The 17,712-nt window shown below is 46.1% G+C and overlaps 1 protein-coding gene across 1 annotated transcript in view; it reads right to left on the reverse strand.

The window, feature by feature from the left end:
* Positions 1-17,160, reverse strand: part of VPS37B (VPS37B subunit of ESCRT-I) — a 37,350-nt gene extending 20,190 nt beyond the window's left edge. Inside the window, exon 1 of the mRNA XM_073586054.1 lies at positions 16,864-17,160. Within this exon, the coding sequence (XP_073442155.1) occupies positions 16,864-16,968 (105 nt within the window). The 5' untranslated portion in view covers positions 16,969-17,160. The remainder of the gene's footprint in view (positions 1-16,863) is intronic.
* Between the last annotated feature and the right edge of the window lie 552 nt (positions 17,161-17,712).

The raw sequence follows: 17,712 nt of genomic DNA on the forward strand, positions 1-17,712 counted from the left end.
TAATGTGAAACCAGTCTTACGCTGCGCACACAAATGCTAATGTGAAACCAGTCTTACGCTGCGCACACAAATGCTAATGTGAAACCAGTCTTACGCTGCGCACACAAACGCTAATGTGAAACCAGTCTTACGCTGCGCACACAAACGCTAATGTGAAACCAGCCATACGCTGCGCACACAAACGCTAATGTGAAACCAACCATACGCTGCGCACACAAACGCTAATGTGAAACCAGCCATACGCTGCGCACACAAATGCTAATGTGAAACCAGTCTTACGCTGCGCACACAAACGCTAATGTGAAACCAGCCTTACGCTGCGCACACAAACGCTAATGTGAAACCAGCCTTACGCTGCGCACACAAACGCTAATGTGAAACCAGCCATACGCTGCGCACACAAACGCTAATGTGAAACCAGCCTTACGCTGCGCACACAAACGCTAATGTGAAACCAGCCATACGCTGCGCACACAAACGCTAATGTGAAACCAGCCTTACGCTGCGCACACAAACGCTAATGTGAAACCAGCCTTACGCTGCGCACACAAACGCTAATGTGAAACCAGCCTTACGCTGCGCACACAAACGCTAATGTGAAACCAGCCATACGCTGGGCACACAAACGCTAATGTGAAACCAGCCTTACGCTGCGCACACAAACGCTAATGTGAAACCAGCCTAGCGCTGGGCACACAAACGCTAATGTGAAACCAGCCTTACCCTGGGCACACAAACGCTAATGTGAAACCAGCCATACGCTGCGCACACAAACGCTAATGTGAAACCAGCCTTACGCTGGCGACACAAACGCTAATGTGAAACCAGCCTTACGCTGGCGACACAAACGCTAATGTGAAACCAGCCTTACGCTGGCGACACAAACGCTAATGTGAAACCAGCCTTACGCTGGCGACACAAACGCTAATGTGAAACCAGCCTTACGCTGGCGACACAAACGCTAATGTGAAACCAGCCTTACGCTGCGCACACAAACGCTAATGTGAAACCAGCCTTACGCTGGCGACACAAACGCTAATGTGAAACCAGCCTTACGCTGGCGACACAAACGCTAATGTGAAACCAGCCTTACGCTGGCGACACAAACGCTAATGTGAAACCAGCCTTACGCTGCGCACACAAACGCTAATGTGAAACCAGCCTTACGCTGGCGACACAAACGCTAATGTGAAACCAGCCTTACGCTGCGCACACAAACGCTAATGTGAAACCAGCCTTACGCTGGCGACACAAACGCTAATGTGAAACCAGCCTTACGCTGGCGACACAAACGCTAATGTGAAACCAGCCTTACGCTGCGCACACAAACGCTAATGTGAAACCAGCCTTACGCTGCGCACACAAACGCTAATGTGAAACCAGCCTTACGCTGGCGACACAAACGCTAATGTGAAACCAGCCTTACGCTGGCGACACAAACGCTAATGTGAAACCAGCCTTACGCTGGCGACACAAACGCTAATGTGAAACCAGCCTTACGCTGGGCACACAAACGCTAATGTGAAACCAGCTTTACGCTGCGCACACAAACGCTAATGTGAAACCAGCCTTGCGCTGCTCCGGGGGTGCATTACGCCACGATATATGACTATGGGATGCATTATACTATTAGGGATGACTATGGGGGCAATAGGGAGAGACATGAGGCAGAATGGGTGGAGACATGGGGTAAAGAATGGGAGGAAAAAAAAAAGGGTCAGAATGTGGGATATTATTACTGTAGGGGCTAATTAAAAGATATTTTAGAGGATACTGATTTCAGTGATGGGGAAGAGAGGTCCTGTTACTGTGCAGGTCAACACGGTCACTTTTTTCTACATCTGGCTCAATAGAGAGGTTGGGGAATGTGCTCTAGATAACCGTGTTATTTTCTGCAGAGACCAGTCCTGGGTGGAAGAAGTGATGGTAGTCTGAACTGGATGAAGAAGAAAAGCGAAGATGAAGGACTTCAACTAGAGACATCACCGGTGAGTCAGTGTGTTACCTGTACACTTACACTATATACTGTATACTCTATATAGAGCTCCTGTGTATAATGCACTCGGGATCCCTGTATTACCTGTACATGGACACTGTATATTAATATCTCCTGTGTATAATGGCATTAGTATTGTGCTTTTATTTAAATTAATGATCAGTATTGTAGTATTCAGCTACCATGTGATGGCAATATGTGAGCTAGTCATGGTGTGGCGGTATATGCTCCTTGTATGTGGTATTATTGGTCAACATGTGGTGGTAATATGTGATTCAATCATGGTGTGGTGGTATTTGTCATTTGTATGTGTTATTATTGGTCATTTTAAAAACTTAAAAATAAAAAATATATACCTAAAATTGTATTGGATATTTTAACAAATGTTTAATAAGTTACAGTAGAGTAGAGCCAGGCCAAAAGAGTCTACCTTGTCGTGGTGGTGGATTAAAAAATCTTCTCGCTGCTGGCTATGTATGTGATCTGGTGATGTGATTGGTGAGGACATGGTGCAGACGTGGAGTTTTTCCAAGACAGGGTGGTGGGATTGTGGAAGGTTCGAGGGGTGGAGGTGGAGCTAGGGTGGAGCCTGGGCAGCGTTTCAAGGGGGCCTGGAAAATTTTTGCCAGTATGGGGCCCTGAAATTCCTAGTGGCAGCCCTGTTTACAAAACGTGCAACACACATTCAACTCAACCAATAGCCTAGATCCTTAGATCAGGAATAGAACAGAGATTTATAGGACATTCCACAACTTTCCCAGATTCTTATGAAAACGTTCTGCATTGTACAGTTGTACACAATTTATTATATATTTTAGGAGTCTGAGTTGGTCCATTTTATACCGACTCCACCAAAATGGACATAGACTCAGACTCCATTGCCCTGCCGCGGTCACATGCCCACACACTCCAGGCACAGTAGAATCCGCAGAGTGCAATGCGAAGATTCACAAGTCTGCAGTCACTCAGTGACTGCAGACTTGCACACTAAGGCTGGACAACCCCTTTAACACTTCTATTTTTTTAAAGCATTCTTACTTTGCAGTATTTTTTCCACACCTGAGGAAAACGTTTGCACAGCACTGGTGAGAGATATGATAACAGATTCACTTTTAAGCATCTGAAGAAATAACCAGCGTCAGCCTCAGAACAAGGCAAACCTGGGCTGATGCCAGACGTCACAAAACTACAGCAAAAACTATTACCTACACAGCAAGAACAACATAAAGTGAATGACCAGCTCCAGTAGAAATGAAACACCAGGTTCATGCTGCCGTCTAACAGAAGCATAAACTAGTAAAGACCCCAATTCCAGTACTGGGTTCTTTACTGTAAATTAACACTGATTTATCTGAAGCAGATCCCCAAGTCATCTGATGCCTTGGTATTCATGAGCTTTATTCAGATCCAGTTTATGCCCCCCAAACCTGGTGACAAGACTGCCTTGCAGTGTACATGTGACCATATGAAGGAGGTTGGCAGAACAAGGTGGCCATCTAATATGTATGGGAGTGGCTGACTCCTCTCCGAGGTCATATCAGGAAGACAAATATTCAGCGAAAATCAGTAGGATAGCACCATATTGTGTAGTGTAGGCACAAAGTAGTCTCATTAAACTAGAATACCTTCATATAGGACAAATGGCCAAAGATATATTCAGAAAAGTACTTTATGTAAATTATTCCATTGGCAAAAAAGGTTAAAAACACAGCGAGGGTCCCACAGGAAAAAAGGGGGCAACAAAAACAGCAAGAGGAGACAGGGCAGTAATGGATATTTCTATAAAGTTAGCTATGGCTAGATATCATATGAGGGTACAGAAAATTGGGCATCGTGGATTTCAATATGCCCAATGCTTTGTTCTAGGAGACATAAGTTGCTGCCAGAGATGACTGGCAACAAACAACTACCTTCTTGCTATTAAAAAATATATATACCCTCGGCCACGTGTGCATGTGAATAGGGAGCCTGGATGAAAAACTACCAGTCATACAAACATTTGGCTTACAACTATTGAAGGTGAAGGTGCATGGGCACTTATGGGCTCCAGCCAAAAGGATTCAAGGTCTGAAACGATTACAGAACATGTAGGAAAAGTTTTGGATAGATTAAAAAAAATACATATATTCAAAAGCAAGTGGCCAAAGTGAAAAATAGAAATTAAAGCGTCCCTACATCATTATTACCGTAGTTACTGTAGAGCCGACAGTGCTATCCGCAGTGGTCTCTGGAGAACAGCCGCAGTCACCTGTGGCCTACAGAGCTTGTATTTAGTCAACAGGATTCCAGAACCTCAGACACCACAAGTTTCTGCTCATAAATCATCCTATAACAGTGGTGCTTCACATGGAAACATCAGTCACCATTTCCATTGACATGAGTTTGGGGACAGAGGTGCAGGGTTTCATCACAAGACACTGCAAGAAGAAACTAGCAGGGCTGTGGAGTCGGAGTTAGTTTTGGTTGGAGTCGGAGTAGGTAGAAATGTACCGACTCCAGCTTTAAAAAATTTTTATTAATATTTCATAATTGAACTTTCATATGAATTTTATAAATGTTACTCAAATATATATGTTCTATCAAACTATGAACAACAGTGATAAGCAGTTCTGCTGGAGATGGAGACATTTCTTACTTCTTGTGTGTCACTGTTCTCCACTGCCCTTATCTAATCTTATACTTGGTTAACCTCATGCTGCCCCAACCCCCCCTACTTACAATGTATGAAACTGAAAGTGAAAATGTGTTGCAAATTCTTAGTAGTAAAGCTCCTCCTCTAGACTAGATCATACTAGGTGTGCGTCTTCCAAGCATCTCACAGCTGCCTGCTACTCAGAAGAGGAAGACTGTAAAGGGGGTTTTACACTAAGCGATATCGCTAGCAATATCGCTAAAACGTCACTGGTTTTGTGACGTTATAGCGATATTGCTAGCGATATCGCTATGTGTGATACTTACCAGCGACCGGCTCCCCCGCTGTCCATCGCTGATCGCGCGAGAATGTCCGGCTCCATTTCTCGTCGGGCGCTTCCTGCTGAGACTTCCTGCTGTGACGACGAGCGACGCTGGACGCGGGCGGGAGGACGCAGGATCGCTGTGTGTGAATGGTAAGTATCGTGCGCTGCGTCGCTGCTGCATCGCTGTGAGATCTTTCTGTATGAAAGCTCACTAGCGATCATTTAGCGATGCACCAGCGATCCTGACCGGGTCGGATCGCTGGTTGGATCGCTGGTGCATCGCTAAATGTAAAAGGGCCTTAAGAAGTATTATCCTTTCAACAAACTTTGCATCAGTTAACTGTGAGTACATGAGGAATAATAACAGTATTACTGACCACTATATCAGTTGTACGACCTGGCAATAATTTTGTACAATTGTTTTTAGGAAAAACAATTGTCATTTGGATTGTGAATGCAGAATTAAAAACCTGAGAATGTCAAAGAAGCATCACATTAAATCAGCTGTATTTGAACATTTCACCATCACTCAAGATAGAAAACATTATGTCTGTCAGTGTATGACAACTGATCCAGACGAAAACAAATGCTGTGAAGCCAAGATGAGTGCATATTCAGGCAAAGATAAAAATGCTCCTACCAGAGCTTCTAATCTAAAGAGACATTTACAGCGCTTTCATCCAGAAGTACTGAAAGCAGTGGATGAGAGAGACTGCATCCAAACCAATGAACCAGTGCCCAGCTCTTCCAGCCAAACAAAGGAGAAGAGAACTTTGCAGCCATCAGTTGCAAGATATTTTGTCAGTGACAAAGTTACTGTGACAATGACAGTAGATACATTTAAAAAACAGATCATAGAGCTTGTTGTAAAGGATAGTGTGCCTATTTCATTATTTTCACGACCAGCTTTTATGTGTCTGAATGGGGAAATGGCCCGCAAGCTTGGTGTTTCTCTGGAGAGAGAGAGTATTAGAAAATTAGTAATCGAAGAAGCTTTTAAACAAAAGGAAGAACTTAAAAAAACTCTCAAGGGACGCTTTCTGTTTCTTAAAATGGATGCCTGCACACGTCACAGAGTGAACTATTTTGCCATCAATGTCCGATTTGTTTGTGACAAAAATGAAATAGTTACCAAGACATTGGCAGTAAAAGACACCAAAGCTCATCACACCAGTGAGTTTCTCCAGGTCTTGATGGAAAAGGTTCTGCAAGACTATGAACTTAAAAAAGAGCAAGTTCTTTCTGTCGTAACTGACAATGCGTCAAATATGATAAGTACTATTAAGCTAATGAATGAGAGTAATGATGGTGACCAGCAGCTAGAAGAACATTCTGGGTCCACAGACATAGAAATGTTTGAAATAGAGGAACACAGTATTGTAACTGAGGAGCAAACTGAAGTTGCTTCAGATGAACAGCAACATGATAGTTTAGATGATCTTGTTGAAACTGTGTCAATATGTTCTTTCATTCATCAGATGCGCTGTGTTGTGCATACGCTACAGCTGGCTATAAGAGACAGTCTGCAAGAAGGACATGCTGCTGCACTGATTGGCAAGGTGAGAAAATTGGCTACTGTTGCCAGAACCCCTAAAGTTGACTCAATTTTGAAGAGACGTGCTGGAAAAGGGGCAATTATTGATCAAGCCACACGATGGGGCAGTACTTACTTAATGATTCAGCGCTTGGTTGAACTGAAAACCTTTCTTGTAGACATGGCTAACCCTCAACTGACGCTAAATGAAAGTCAGTGGAATCAGGTGACTGAGCTGGAAAAATTGCTAGAGCACCCATTTACAGTGACTAAAAAATTACAAGCAGAGGACTTAACTCCAGGTATTTTCTTAAAGGAGTGGAAGAACCTGATGTTTCGCCTGTCCCAAAGAGGAGGGTTAATTGCAAGTGGCATTGCTACATCAATGAAACGGAGAGAGGAGCTACTATTACAAAATAACATTCTTTTGGCAGCTGTTTATGTAGACCCAATGCATCGGATTCTTCTAGATGATCAACAGCTAAGGCTGGTTTCACATTTGCGTTAAAACAACGCTGCGCCCTGCGTCGTTAAGCCCCGCCCCGAGCCGGCTCCCTGCCCGCCCCATCCGGGATCACCGCCTACTTTCGCATTTGCACGCATGCGATCGGCGCACCCTATCTTTAGCATAGGGTGCGCAGATCATGCGCTGCCAGTGTGAAAGTAGCGTGCTGCGCACTTTTGACGGTGCGCCGTGCGCGCCGAAATGCAGCATGTTGCATTTCGGCGCGCATGGCGCACCGTCAAAAGTGCGCAGCACGCTACTTTCACACTGGCAGCGCATGATCTGCGCACCCTATGCTAAAGATAGGGTGCGCCGATCGCATGCGTGCAAATGCGAAAGTAGGCGGTGATCCCGGATGGGGCGGGCAGGGAGCCGGCTCGGGGCGGGGCTTAACGACGCAGGGCGCAGCGTTGTTTTAACGCAAATGTGAAACCAGCCTAAGTAAAGGAAAAGAAGCTCTGTTTGAAATAGCAGTAAGGATGAAAGGGTTGCAGAACAGTCAGGAGGAACAAGAAGAATTTGGTCGTCCTGCCACATCTTCACCCTCATCATCAACTGATGAAGAATTTAATTTTGAAGAATATTTGGATCACAAGGACCGTGCAAAGCGTTCCCGCATAGAAAAGGAGTCATCCCCATCAAGGAACACAGCCAGTACATTTCAGCAGAATTTTTCATGTGCACTAAAAAAAATTGAGAAATTTGACCGTTCATCAAAAATAACAGTGCAACAAGCGATTCCTCTGTATCCTGACATTGTCAGAGATGTTGCCCGAGTGGTTACTGCTTTGCCACCAACACAAGTTAGTGTAGAGAGGTTGTTCTCTGTTCTCAAAATAATTAGATCAGATTTGAGGGCATCCATGAAGGAGGATCTGACAGAGGCAATACTTTTTCTGAGGACAAATTTATAGATTTCTTCTTATTAACTGCATAAAAGTGTTTATTGCATATTTACTTACAGTTTAGAAAAGTTTATAAAAGTTATTTGCTATATTCTAATTGTATTCTAATAAATGTAGTTTTTGCTCTAAGTGGTCTGATTACTTATATGATGGTGAGAAACTGAATAAGCACGATGTTTAATATTTTACAACAGTAAATTTGTTGTTACGAATTGGCCATTTATGAAGGAGTCGGAGCCTGATAAAATCCAGGAGTCGGAGTCGCAACTGTGGCTTACCGACTCCACAGCCCTGGAAACTAGGACGTCCTACAGCACCATCACTAGTGACGTCTCCTGAGCAAAAGGTAAAGGTGCAGAAATAAGACCGTCCTACATATCAGAGAGATGCAATGTGTAGAGACTGGGGAAGACCAAGCCACTGCCACAGAACATCACACATGTCTACAGCTATCTCTGGGGAGGATTCCTGTCAGGCCAGTGGTATTCTAGGACAATATGTATGTACCACACAGGGGCCAGACAGGGTACATCCCCCCTCCCTCCTATGTGTGCCGGTATATATCCCCCCTCCCTCCTATGTATGCCGGTATATATCCCCCCCTCCCTCCTATGTATGCCGGTATATATCCCCCCCTCCCTCCTATGTATGCCGGTATATATCCCCCCCTCCCTCCTATGTATGCCGGTATATATCCCCCCCTCCCTCCTATGTATGCCGGTATAAATCCCACCCTCCCTATGTGTTTCGGTATATATCCCCCCTCCCTCCTATGTATGCTGGTACATCCCCTTTCACCCATGTCTATCGGTATAGCCCCCTCCTAAATATGCCAGTTTAACCCCCATGTATGCCAATATACCCTCCTCCTTCCCCCTATGTACCCCGGTATATCCCCCTCCCACATATACCGGTATATATAAATCCCCGCTCCTGTACACCGCTGTATATCCTCCTCCTCCTATGTATACCAGTATATATAGATCCCCCCTCCTGTACACCGCTGTATATCCCCCTCCTCCTATGTATACCGGTATATATAAATCCCCGCTCCTGTACACCGCTGTATATCCTCCTCCTCCTATGTATACCAGTATATATAGATCCCCCCTCCTGTACACCGCTGTATATCCCCCTCCTCCTATGTATACCGGTATATATAGATCCCCCCTCCTGTACACCGCTGTATATCCCCCTCCTCCTATGTATACCGGTATATATAGATCCCCCCTCCTGTACACCGCTGTATATCCCCCTCCTCCTATGTATACCGGTATATATAGATCCCCCCTCCTCCTATGTATACCGGTATATATAGATCCCCCTCCTCCTATGTATACCGGTATATATAGATCCCCCTCCTCCTATGTATACTGGTATATATAGATCCCCCCTCCTCCTATGTATACCGGTATATATAGATCCCCCCTCCTCCTATGTATACCGGTATATATAGATCCCCCTCCTCCTATGTATACCGGTATATATAGATCCCCCCTCCTCCTATGTATACCGGTATATATAGATCCCCCCTCCTATGTATACCGGTATATATAGATCCCCCCTCCTCCTATGTATACCGGTATATATAGATCCCCCTCCTCCTGTACACTGCTGTATATCCCCCTCCTCCTATGTATACCGGTATATATAGATCCCCCTCCTCCTATGTATAGCGGTATATATAGATCCCCCTCCTCCTATGTATACCGGTATATATAGATCCCCCTTCCTCCTATGTATACCGGTATATATAGATCCCCCCTCCTCCTATGTATACCGGTATATATAGATCCCCCCTCCTCCTATGTATACCGGTATATATAGATCCCCCTCCTCCTATGTATACCGGTATATATAGATCTCCCTCCTCCTGTACACTGCTGTATATCCCCCTCCTATGTATACCAGTATATATAGATCCCCCTCCTCCTGTACACTGCTGTATATCCCCCTCCTCCTATGTATACCAGTATATATAGATCCCCTTCCTCCTATGTATACCAGTATATATAGATCCCCCTCCTCCTATGTATACCAGTATATATAGATCCCCCTCCTCCTATGTATACCGGTATATATAGATCCCCCTCCTCCTGTACACCGCTGTATATCCCCTCCTCCTATGTATACCGGTATATATAGATCCCCCCTCCTCCTATGTATACCGGTATATATAGACCCCCCTCCTCCTATGTATACCGGTATATATAGACCCCCCTCCTCCTATGTATACCGGTATATATAGATCCCCCTCCTCCTATGTATACCGGTATATATAGATCCCCCTCCTCCTGTACACTGCTGTATATCCCCCTCCTCCTATGTATACCGGTATATATAGATCCCCCCTCCTCCTATGTATACCGGTATATATAGATCCCCCTCCTCCTATGTATACCGGTATATATAGATCCCCCCTCCTCCTATGTATACCGGTATATATAGATCCCCCTCCTCCTGTACACTGCTGTATATTCCCCTCCTCCTATGTATACCGGTATATATAGACCCCCCTCCTCCTATGTATACCGGTATATATAGATCCCCCTCCTCCTATGTATACCGGTATATATAGATCCCCCTCCTCCTGTACACTGCTGTATATCCCCCTCCTCCTATGTATACCGGTATATATAGATCCCCCCTCCTCCTATGTATACCGGTATATATAGATCCCCCTCCTCCTATGTATACCGGTATATATAGATCCCCCCTCCTCCTATGTATACCGGTATATATAGATCCCCCTCCTCCTGTACACTGCTGTATATCCCCCCCTCCTATGTATACCAGTATATATAGATCCCCCTCCTCCTATGTATACCAGTATATATAGATCCCCCTCCTCCTATGTATACCAGTATATATAGATCCCCCTCCTCCTATGTATACCGGTATATATAGATCCCCCTCCTCCTGTACACCGCTGTATATCCCCTCCTCCTATGTATACCGGTATATATAGATCCCCCCCTCCTCCTATGTATACCGGTATATATAGATCCCCCTCCTCCTGTACACTGCTGTATATCCCCCTCCTCCTATGTAAACCAGTATATATAGATCCCCCTCCTCCTATGTATACCGGTATATATAGATCCCCCCCTGTACACCGCTGTATATCCCCCTCCTCCTATGTATACCAGTATATATAGATCCCCCCCTGTACACCGCTGTATATCCCCCTCCTCCTATGTATACCAGTATATATAGATCCCCCTCCTCCTATGTATATCGGTATATATAGATCCCCCCCTGTACACCGCTGTATATCCCCCTCCTCCTATGTATACCGGTATATATAGATCCCCCCCCTGTACACCGCTGTATATCCCCCTCCTCCTATGTATACCGGTATATATAGATCCCCCCCCCCCTGTACACCACTGTATATCCCCCTCTTCTTATCTATACCGGTATATATAGATCCCCCCTCCTCCTATGTATACCGGTATATATAGATCCCCCTCCTCCTGTACACTGCTGTATATCCCCCTCCTCCTATGTATACCAGTATATATAGATCCCCCTCCTCCCAGGGCTGTGGAGTCGGAGTCGTGGAGTCGGTGCTCATTTTGGTGGAGTCGGAGTCGGTGCTCATTTTGGTGGAGTCGGAGTTGGAGTCGGTATAAAATGGAGCGACTCCGACTCCTAAAATATATAATAAATTGGGTACAGTAATTCAATGCAGGATGTGCTGAATATTTTTTCATAGGAGTTTGGGAAAGTTATGAAATGTCCTAGAAATGGCTGTTCTATTCCTGATCTAAGGCTACATTCACACACAGCGTTTTTCCTGTGTTTTTTGAGGATACGTTTTTCAGCTGCAAAAGCTGATCATCTTTTTAAAAAACTGCATCACCTGAAAGGTTTTTGAGCTCATAGATAATGTTTTCAATAGCAAAAGCAGATTAGAAATCTGCTCTATCTATCCATTTATCCATATCTGTCTATCCATATCGTATCTGTACCAAAAAGAATGAAAACCGGGTAGTACACCAATATATATTCTGTTCTATCTAAATATCTTGATTATTGGATCATAAAAATGATTAAATGTCTGAGGTTCACATTGTGCTACAATAAATTTTTCACTTAAATATAAGCAATATGTGTGGGAGTCGGAGTCGTGGAGTCGGAGTCGGTGTAAGGGAAATTGAGGAGTCGGAGTCGCAGGTTTGGCTTACCGACTCCACAGCCCTGCCTCCTCCTATGTATACCGGTATATATAGATCCCCCCCTGTACACCGCTGTATATCCCCCTCCTCCTATGTATACCAGTATATATAGATCCCCCCCTGTACACCGCTGTATATCCCCCTCCTCCTATGTATACCAGTATATATAGATCCCCCTCCTCCTATGTATACCGGTATATATAGATCCCCCCTGTACACCGCTGTATATCCCCCTCCTCCTATGTATACCGGTATATATAGATCCCCCCCTGTACACCGCTGTATTTCCCCAACCTCCTATGTATACCGGTATATATAGATCCCCCCCCCGTACACCACTGTATATCCCCCTCTTCTTATCTATACCGGTATATATAGATCCCCCCTCCTGTACACCGCTGTATATCCCCCTCCTCCCATGTATACCGGTATATATAGATCCCCCCCTGTACACCGCTGTATATCCCCCTCCTCCTATCTATACCGGTATACATAGATCCCCCCCTGTACACCACTGTATATCCTCCTATGTATACCGGTATATATAGATCCCCCCTCCTGTACACCGCTGTATATCCCCCTCCTCCTATGTATACCGGTATATATAGATCCCCCCCTGTACACCGTTGTATATCTCCCTCCTCCTATGTATACCAGTATATATAGATCCCCCCCTGTACACCGCTGTATATCCCCCTCCTCCTATGTATACCGGTATATATAGATCCCCCCCCTGTACACCGTTGTATATCCCCCTCCTCCTATGTATACCGGTATATATAGATCCCCCCCTGTACACCGCTGTATATCCCCCTCCTCCTATGTATACCAGTATATATAGATCCCCCCCTGTACACCGCTGTATATCCCCCTCCTCCTATGTATACCGGTATATATAGATCCCCCCCTGTACACCGCTGTATATCCCCCTCCTCCTATGTATACCGGTATATATAGATCCCCCCCTGTACACCGCTGTATATCCCCCTCCTCCTATGTATACCGGTATATATAGATCCCCCTCCTGTACACCGTTGTATATCCCCCTCCTCCTATCTATACCGGTATACATAGATCCCCCCCTGTACACCGCTGTATATCCCCCTCCTCCTATGTATACCGGTATATATAGATCCCCCCCTGTATATCCTCCTCCTATGTATACCGGTATATATAGATCCCCCCCTGTACACCGCTGTATACCCCCCTCCTCCTATGTATACCGGTATATATAGATCCCCCCCTGTACACCGCTGTATACCCCCTCCTCCTATGTATACCGGTATATATAGATCCCCCCCTGTACACCGCTGTATACCCCCCTCCTCCTATGTATACCGGTATATATAGATCCCCCCCTGTACACCGCTGTATATTCCCCTCCTATGTATACCAGTATATATAGATCCCCCCCTGTACACCGCTGTATACCCCCTCCTCCTATGTATACCAGTATATATAGATCCCCCCCTGTACACCGCTGTATACCCCCCTCCTCCTATGTATACCAGTATATATAGATCCCCCCCTGTACACCGCTGTATACCCCCCTCCTCCTATGTATACCAGTATATATAGATCCCCCCCTGTACACCGCTGTATACCCCCCTCCTCCTATGTATACCAGTATATATAGATCCCCCCCTGTACACCGCTGTATATCCCCCTCCTATGTATACCGGTATATATAGATCCCCCCCTGTACACCACTGTATATCCTCCTCCTATGTATACCGGTATATCTAGATCCCCCCCTGTACACCACTGTATATCCTCCTCCTATGTATACCGGTATATATAGATCCCCCCCTGTACACCACTGTATATCCTCCTCCTATGTATACCGGTATATCTAGATCCCCCCCTGTACACCACTGTATATCCTCCTCCTATGTATACCGGTATATCTAGATCCCCCCCTGTACACCACTGTATATCCTCCTATGTATACCGGTATATATAGATCCCCCCCCTGTACACCACTGTATATCCTCCTCCTATGTATACCGGTATATATAGATCCCCCCCTGTACACCACTGTATATCCTCCTCCTATGTATACCGGTATATATAGATCCCCCCCTGTACACCACTGTATATCCTCCTCCTATGTATACCGGTATATATAGATCCCCCCCTGTACACCGTTGTATATCCCCCTCCTCCTATGTATACCGGTATATATAGATCCCCCCTGTACACCGCTGTATATCCCCCTCCTCCTATGTATACCAGTATATATAGATCCACCCTGTACACCGCTGTATATCCCCCTCCTCCTATGTATACCAGTATATATAGATCCCCCCCTGTACACCGCTGTATATCCCCCTCCTATGTATACCGGTATATATAGATCCCCCCTGTACACCGCTGTATATCCCCCTCCTATGTATACCGGTATATATAGATCCCCCCTGTACACCGCTGTATATCCCCCTCCTCCTATGTATACCAGTATATATAGATCCCCCCCTGTACACCGCTGTATATCCCCCTCCTCCTATGTATACCAGTATATATAGATCCCCCCCTGTACACCGCTGTATATCCCCCTCCTCCTATGTATACCAGTATATATAGATCCCCCCCTGTACACCACTGTATATCCCCCTCCTCCTATGTATACCAGTATATATAGATCCCCCCCTGTACACCGCTGTATATCCCCCTCCTCCTATGTATACCAGTATATATAGATCCCCCCCTGTACACCGCTGTATATCCCCCTCCTATGTATACCGGTATATATAGATCCCCCCCTGTACACCGCTGTATATCCCCCTCCTATGTATACCGGTATATATAGATCCCCCCCTGTACACCGCTGTATATCCCCCTCCTATGTATACCGGTATATATAGATCCCCCCCTGTACACCGCTGTATATCCCCCTCCTCCTATGTATACCAGTATATATAGATCCCCCCCTGTACACCGCTGTATATCCCCCTCCTCCTATGTATACCAGTATATATAGATCCCCCCCTGTACACCGCTGTATATCCCCCTCCTCCTATGTATACCAGTATATATAGATCCCCCCCTGTACACCGTTGTATATCCCCCTCCTATGTATACCGGTATATATAGATCCCCCCCTGTACACCGTTGTATATCCCCCTCCTCCTATGTATACCAGTATATATAGATCCCCCCCTGTACACCACTGTATATCCTCCTCCTATGTATACCAGTATATATAGATCCCCCCCTGTACACCACTGTATATCCTCCTCCTATGTATACCAGTATATATAGATCCCCCCCTGTACACCACTGTATATCCTCCTCCTATGTATACCAGTATATATAGATCCCCCCCTGTACACCACTGTATATCCTCCTCCTATGTATACCAGTATATATAGATCCCCCCCTGTACACCACTGTATATCCTCCTCCTATGTATACCAGTATATATAGATCCCCCCCTGTACACCACTGTATATCCCCCTCCTATGTATACCGGTATATATAGATCCCCCCCTGTACACCACTGTATATCCTCCTCCTATGTATACCAGTATATATAGATCCCCCCCTGTACACCACTGTATATCCCCCTCCTATGTATACCGGTATATATAGATCCCCCCCTGTACACCACTGTATATCCTCCTCCTATGTATACCAGTATATATAGATCCCCCCCTGTACACCACTGTATATCCCCCTCCTATGTATACCGGTATATATAGATCCCCCCCTGTACACCACTGTATATCCCCCTCCTATGTATACCAGTATATATAGATCCCCCCCCTGTACACCGCTGTATATCCCCCTCCTATGTATACCGGTATATATAGATCCCCCCCTGTACACCGCTGTATATCCCCCTCCTATGTATACCGGTATATATAGATCCCCCCCTGTACACCGCTGTATATCCCCCTCCTATGTATACCAGTATATATAGATCCCCCCTGTACACCGTTGTATATCCCCCTCCTCCTATGTATACCAGTATATATAGATCCCCCCCTGTACACCGCTGTATATCCCCCTCCTATGTATACCGGTATATATAGATCCCCCCCTGTACACCGCTGTATACCCCCCTCCTCCTATGTATACCGGTATATATAGATCCCCCCCTGTACACCGCTGTATATCCCCCTCCTATGTATACCGGTATATATAGATCCCCCCCTGTACACCGCTGTATATCCCCCTCCTATGTATACCGGTATATATAGATCCCCCCCTGTACACCACTGTATATCCCCCTCCTATGTATACCGGTATATATAGATCCCCCCCTGTACACCACTGTATATCCCCCTCCTATGTATACCGGTATATATAGATCCCCCCCTGTACACCACTGTATATCCTCCTCCTATGTATACCAGTATATATAGATCCCCCCCTGTACACCACTGTATATCCTCCTCCTATGTATACCAGTATATATAGATCCCCCCCTGTACACCACTGTATATCCTCCTCCTATGTATACCGGTATATATAGATCCCCCCCTGTACACCACTGTATATCCCCCTCCTCCTATGTATACCAGTATATATAGATCCCCCCCTGTACACCGCTGTATATCCCCCTCCTATGTATACCGGTATATATAGATCCCCCCCTGTACACCCCCTCTTCCCATGTGTGTCGGCATATTCCCCCTTCTGTATACCGCTGCATATCCCCCCTATGTGGCTCTGCCGCCTCTGCGGTTCGCACAAACTATGGGGTGTCAGAACAACGAGGACACAGCAGGGTCTTCTCGGAGGGGATGCCAGTAATCCCCGGGCCAGGCTGCGGGCACCCACCTCGTCCATCTCTTGTGCCATCTGCCCCAGTTTGTCGTCATCATCCAACAGCTCACTGAGCTGACTAGGAGACAAGTGGTTGAACTTGCTGCTATCGACAGCCATTGTTCCCGGAGCGGCTCCCGGGCTGTGCTCTGGCGGCGGCCTGCCTCTCCCCGGTGCAGTCACTCAACGTTGGCCGCCTAGAATGGCGACGTCTCCAGCGGCCCTCCCTAGCCCCGCCCACCGCAGGAAAGGGCGTGGGTAAGCTGTCAGCGGAGGGGCGTGGCCATATCCTAGTCACATGCTGTGTGCGTCAGACATGGCATGGAAATAGTGAGTATAAGGTCAGCTGTCTCGTGCGGCGCCACCGTGACGTCACTCCACAGTGCACGTGATCAGCTGCTAAACAGGAAGTGACTCCACTAAATAAAAGCTCGTGTCGCTCCGGGGGAGGGCGTACACCGGGACAGAAAAAACATCATATCTGGAAGAAACGGCCTCGGCTTCCGGCGCAGTTGTCTACTAAGGAACATTTATGAGCCCTTTGTGTCAGATTCCAGTGTCTGTCATTTGTTTTCTCCATAGCAAAAGTTTTCCCTTCTCTCTGGCGAGGATGACGGAAAACTGGGAGAAACCGCTCAGGATTCTGGATAAGGTGTTATTTTAAAGGGGTTGTCCACTGTTTTCCTTAGAGACTGTAGGCCAAGCATTGCCTGGTAATGGGGTACCGCTCCCCTCAATGTGCTGAGCCCCCCGTCTCCATGCTGCCTCCTGTTGGGGAACGATGTGACTGCTGCAGCGGTGACCTGAGCATGACACATATTGGGGTGAGGAAAGTGGGGGACAAGGACCCCCTGTGCTTGTATG

The sequence above is a fragment of the Dendrobates tinctorius genome, unplaced genomic scaffold (assembly GCF_039654945.1).
Source record: "Dendrobates tinctorius isolate UK_male_01 unplaced genomic scaffold, ASM3965494v1 ptg000090l, whole genome shotgun sequence".
NCBI classification, from domain to species: Eukaryota; Metazoa; Chordata; class Amphibia; order Anura; family Dendrobatidae; genus Dendrobates; species Dendrobates tinctorius.